General features: G+C 42.5%; 1 protein-coding gene across 1 annotated transcript in view; it reads right to left on the bottom strand.

Moving 5' to 3' along the window:
- The window catches only part of ANGPT1 (angiopoietin 1), a 375,883-nt gene that overhangs the window by 26,726 nt on the left and 343,157 nt on the right, over window positions 1-6,000 (bottom strand). The window contains exon 8 of the mRNA XM_075582477.1: window positions 3,039-3,169. Within this exon, the coding sequence (XP_075438592.1) occupies window positions 3,039-3,169 (131 nt within the window). The remainder of the gene's footprint in view (window positions 1-3,038; window positions 3,170-6,000) is intronic.

The following is a 6,000-nucleotide window of genomic DNA, read 5'->3' as shown; positions in this document are numbered from 1 at the left end:
TTCTCTCTCTCTCTCTCTCTCTCTCTCTCTCTCTCTCTCTCTCTTCTTATTCTCTCTCTCTCTCTTATTCTCTCTCTCTTATTCTCTCTCTCTTATTCTCTTCTCTCTCTTATTCTCTCTCTCTCTTATTCTCTCTCTCTCTTATTCTCTCTCTCTCTCTCTCATCTCTCTCTCTCTCTCTCTCTCTCTCTCTCCTCTCCTCTCTCTCCTCTCTCTCTCTCTCTCTCTCTCTCTCTCTCTCTCTCTCTCTCTCTCTCTCTCTCTCTCTCTTTCTCTCTCATTCTCTCTCATTCTCTCTCTCTTATCCTCTCTCTCTTATCCTCTCTCTCTTATCCTCTCTCTCTTATCCTCTCTCTCTTATCCTCTCTCTCTCCTGTTTTTCCCTGTCTCTTCCCTGTCTCTTCTGTCTCTCCCCTGTCTCTTCCCTGTCTCTTCCCTGTCTCTCTTCTATCTCTCCCGTCTCTTCTCTCTCCCCTTTCTCTCTTCTGTCTCTCGTCTCTCCCATCTCTTCTGTCTCCCCATCCCTCCTCTTTCTATTCTCCCTCCCATCTCTTCTCCCCTGTCTTTCCTCTCCCCTTTCTTCTCCCTCACCCCACTCACCTTTCCCTCTCTTCACTCTCTCCCCATCTTCTCCCTCTCCCCAACTCTCTTTTCCCTCTCTTCACTCTCTCACGACTCTTCTCTTCTTTCTCCCCAGAATCCTCTATCTCCCTCCCGTCTCTTCTCACTCCCTTGTTTCTTCTCTCTCTTTCTCCCAGTTTCTTCTCTCTCCCCTTTCTCTTCTTTCTCCATATCCTGTCTTTTTCCGTGTATCTTAACTCTCTGTTTTCCCACCCCTGTCTCTTCTGTGTCTCTTTCTTCCCTTTTTTCTTCGTCTTTTCTCTCTCCCCCCCTCTCCCTCCCTTCTCCCTCTTCTCACTCCCGTCTCTCTTCTATCCCCTCTCTTCTCTCCCCATTTCTTCACTCTCTCTTCTCCCCTGTCCCTTCTCTCTCTTCCCCTCTCTCTCCCTTCTACACACATACACACTTACTGCCCCACCTACCCCCCCCCCCCCACACACACACACTTACCCCCCCCCCCACATGAACACGTACACACACTCTTACCCACATATACACACTTACTTAGGCTTTGTGGGACCAAGGCAGCATGCTAGCATCGAGGTCCCCTCCTGCAGAAAAAGTTAAGCGACTTACCTTGCCGAGCAGCCCTCCTCTGGCAGCGCCGTGACATAATATCACATCACGTTGTGATGCCGTGGCAGCATGCAACATAACGTTGGCATGGTAATGCATTGTCATTTGATGTCGGTCACCATGGCAATGTGATGCTACATGAGGCGGCCCACTCCGGAAAAGGTAAGAACACTCTCATAAAGCGCACACACCCAACCCCCTCCCCCCACACCTACCTCTCTGCCAGTCTGGGAGCCCCATACGCTCTCCTCTCCCTCCTCGTGATGGCGTCGGGATCCTTCTGACTGGAGGGGGGGGGCACGCTGCCCTCCTCTAGCGAACTCCTCTGGTCGGGTGGAAGTTGGATCAACAGCGTCGATTAGAGGAGGGAGAGGAGGAAGTGCAGGGCCCAAGAAGGCACGGGTCAAGGTGGCTGCTTTGCCCTAAGGCCGGGCCTGCTTTCACACCTACTTACCCACCCACACACTTACACACTCCCTTACTTACACACATTCCCTTCCTTGCACACACTCCCTTACTTACACACACTCCCTTATATTATTATTAACACAGCACATTGCAGCCAGGGAGAGGAGATGCGTGAGCAATGCACCGCCACCTAATGGCTGGAGGAGATATTGCACTACAGACCCTGCTCCTCTCTGCTCAAAACTGGGACATTAGCTAAATTGTTGGGACACCGGGACAGTAGCTTAAAAACTGGGACATCTGGTCACCCTATCAATACTGCAAAAAGAGCACAACAGTAGCATAATAATAAACGTCAACATTTAAACATGTTTGCATATATTAGCAAAGAAGCAAACGTTGTAAAGGGATTTTTTAAGAAACTATGGTCTTGGGTCAGGTAGACCCAAAATATTATGGGCAGTATATCATTATCTCTAATTTATCCAACAATTCAAGCTAGGTGTTTACCCCTGGGGTAAGGACTACTGAACCATAAGATCCTGCATTATCTTTATATATAAAGTAACGGTAACTTGATTTGACAGGAAACCAGCTTTATTTTGTGACTCTATACTTGTTGAACATCTCATGCTTTTGATGTGAAACTGTGACTACAGCCATAAATTTGCTTTTTTAGTGCGTTTACTAGTGTGCTGGAACGTTTTTCTTTCTTCCCTATCTTGCTGACATACAAACACTGATGAATTCTTCTGACTTGTATATATCTGTGTACAGTATATCTTTATTTATATAGCACCATTAATTTACATAGCGCCTCACAGCAGTAATACATGTGATAATCATATAAATAACAAATAATAATTTAAAAATAGCACATAATGGGAAGAAGTGCTTTCAGACATAAAAGTGACATTTAGGGAAAGGAGTCCTTGCCTCAAAGAGCTTACAATCTAATTGGTAAGTCGGAGGAATGTACAGAGACAGTAGGAAGGTGTTCTGGTAAGTTTGTCTGCAAGGGGCCAAGGTTTATGTATGAGGTGTACAGTATCAGCCACTGAGCTACTCATACTGTACGTATGCTTCTTAAAGGAGGTGGGTTTTAGGATGGATCTTAAAGGTGGATAGAGAAGGTGCTAGTCGATATTGCAAATCTACTAGAAACAAAGGAATTATTGTGTCCTTTACTTATACAATGAAAATCATTTGCGTACAAAGTACCTGCCATCCTTGGAAGTACACGTTTACCAGATACTAATAATTACTTGCAAAAATGTTTTTTTTAATTTAGTTTATACACTATTAAAACAGTGTGGGCAACAATGTTCCTTGAATATTTAAGGTGAATGAGATTGTCTTTGTAATAATGATGTAAGGATGTGCACTCACATATTTTATAAAGTAAGAAAATAATTACAAAGAGTTGTACCTACCTCCTGTGAGCATAAGAGCACATTTGCACATACAGTTGTCATTGTCTGCATCCTTTGTACTGAAATCAGCACCATGTAAAATTAGACTACTTTGCTTTCCGGCTGTTCCGCTGTGGCCCTTTAAGTATAGCCTAGAAAAGAGCATGAAAGAACACATAAGTCATTTATAGTGTAAGCTAAAGAAGAATGGATTTGTATACTGATTCACTTATTCACTCAATGAAAATAAGTAACCACCTTTCAACAAAGCACTAACTTAAGCAGAGTCATGAAAAATGGATTAAATACAAAGAAATCTATTACAGTCAGAAAGATTGCCCAATTAAGCTATTCTCTTGTTGTTTCAGCAAAGTGTAAACACGTGACAGATATTCTCAAAATAAGAAAAAACTATGGGGTGATGTGTCAAGGCAAATATGGAGCAAAATTGACGCAACTTGCATTATTTTCAGTTTGCGCCTCTGCTCATCTTTCTCTCCAAGCTTTGCTCTGCATTCATCAGAAGTTGGGAGTGTCAATAGGAGGAGATAGGGAGGAATTATGACGCACAGGTAATACGATTGATTCAACTTTGTGTCCCTCTTATTTTTTTACCTTGTATTTGCATTAAAAAAAATACGAGTTTGAGGTGGCATAAACGTTTCTGGCTTACAATTTGCATCAAATGCAAGAAACATTTTCTTGCATTTGACGCAATTGCAGTACATCTTTTTGTACTTCCTTTATGTTGGTACATCTCCCCCATTAGGTATTTCAAGTCCAAATGAAATCACAATGATATATTCTGAAAAAGGTCATGAAGCAAATGGAGTTTAAAAGATGAACTAGGGAAAAGGAAGTGAAGAGTTTGTGGCCTCCCTTTATCCGACAAGGTCCTTAAATGTTACTTTACCTTTTCTCCAGTCCTTCTCCCATCCAAGTTTCTGTAATGCTTAAAGTTTATAAGGATTTTTTTGGGATACTCTACCTTTGTAAATTTACTTTGCCTGCAATACTCTGCCAGTTTCTCTTTTTTTTAGGAGGATGAATACAGAAAGTAACTTTTTTAGCGTTGACCTTTCTTGCACTCCACAATTGGTTATTGAATAATTATTCTTGTACTTTGTGTAGCACCCTGTGGGAACCACTAGTTAGTATAAGGGGTTCACGGCCTTAATGAGCTAATTATGTGGGATCACTCAGGTTACTTCCCTTCCCATCATATGATGCAGAATAAATATGCAGAAAAGGATAGCTACTCCTTTGTATGTCTTGTGATCAGTGCTGTCACTATAGGGAGATAGAAGGCTATATATAGCTTCAGCCGATGTTCTACAAACAGGTTCCTCAGAGTTCAAACTGAGAACTCACAGAGAGTCCTGTAAATAGGTTTGTGTGTATAGTTATCTGTATGAAGGATGTCCTGTCACCATTTATTGTTTTCAGTAAAGGAACATGTCCTATATAGTTAGAGCCTATAGTAAAGGCCATAGATTGTTATTTGGCCAGAAGATGAGTAAGCATGTGCTAAGCAGGAAGTTCTCAGAGTAGATCTCCAGAGCATTGTCGACAAGTATAGATTTTAAATGCCTTGGACTGAAACAGGATAGTGATTCCAGAGAATAGTATGTGTCCCCCAACAAGGGTCCACCTGAGATATTATTGAAGTTGTGCAGGAGATGGGCAATCTAACCAATACTAAAGGAAACAAGCATAAGTACCTCCCCAGTGTAGGAGTGAGAGCTACCAGGGGAAGAAGCACAGAGTGACCATATTGTTTGCCACCAGTTAATGTCTGAAGTGAAGTCTGTCTGTTCTGTGACATTATGAACGGCTGTGAATAAAGCTCTTGTTTTTACTACAAAAGTTCCTGGCGCCCATCATTCAATCTGCATATTGTGATACAATAACTGTCCCTGTATAGGCTGGAGTGGTGAAGCTAGTGTGCTTTCCATTCTACACTGAGCTAATCTCACCTAGAGAAGCTAGCAGCAGCTGCAAAGTAATTGAGCAGGCTGGACTCCTGATTGCATAGGGAGTTAAAAGTCAGGAAATGGCTTGCTCATAGAGAGACTGTTTTCCCCAGAGAATGGGGGGAGAGACAGATAAAGTGCTCCCCAGCTAATGAAGAGGCTGACACAGTCCCTTATTCCCACTGGACGGTGTTATCGGAGTCTGCTGCGACTGACTGGGTCTTAATCCAGGAAGAAGAAAGGACGCGAGACTGCGCTGAAGCAGGGATGTCTTATCCATATCATTGCAACTACAGAGAACGGGGGATTCTCTGAACTCTCCCAGGGTCCAGAGGGAATTACCTGGAGCCCCAACAGTAACAGACCAAGAGCTAAGTAATATATTCATGTACCTAAGGCTGTTCATATGGGGTGCATATGATAGGGCATGTTTTGGGCGGATAACCAGCTTAGCTGGCGGCCCATTAGAAAGGGCTGGAGTATGTTTAGTTAGTTTTCCAAAAAGGGAATCGGTGTTATTTTTATGATTGTTTTTACTTGAAGGGGCGGTGGGCCTGTTGGTGTATAATGTAACCCTGTAAATAAACCCTGTGTAGAGAAATACAATGTTTCCGGCCTTATTCTGGGAGAATAAGATAAAGAAAAGATACTGAAACTTGATATAGGCATCACAATATCCACACCCAGCCTGCATGGACCCAGCACCCTGAAAAAGGTATGAGAGACTGCGCACAGCCATGTGTACACAATATATAGAACTCAATGTAAATTGCTTTAGAGATGGGCAAGGAGAGTTACATTTGCATTTGATAATGTTCTCACATCAAATGACTTTCCAATTTAGTGGCAATGTTTTGTTTCTCTCATTATGACAGTGGATACTAGGTGATGATTGATGCCTCAATCATTTACTATGTTGTACACTAAGATCTTAGCAGCACTCATTTTTCACTTAGGGCAAAATAAACGTCTTTCATGATGCTGATGGAAATATGATTTTTAGTATCCTG

Source organism: Ascaphus truei, chromosome 2, assembly GCF_040206685.1.
Source record: "Ascaphus truei isolate aAscTru1 chromosome 2, aAscTru1.hap1, whole genome shotgun sequence".
NCBI lineage: Eukaryota > Metazoa > Chordata > Amphibia > Anura > Ascaphidae > Ascaphus > Ascaphus truei.
Note: the sequence above shows the minus strand (reverse complement) of the source record. Positions and strands in the feature narration are given on the sequence as shown.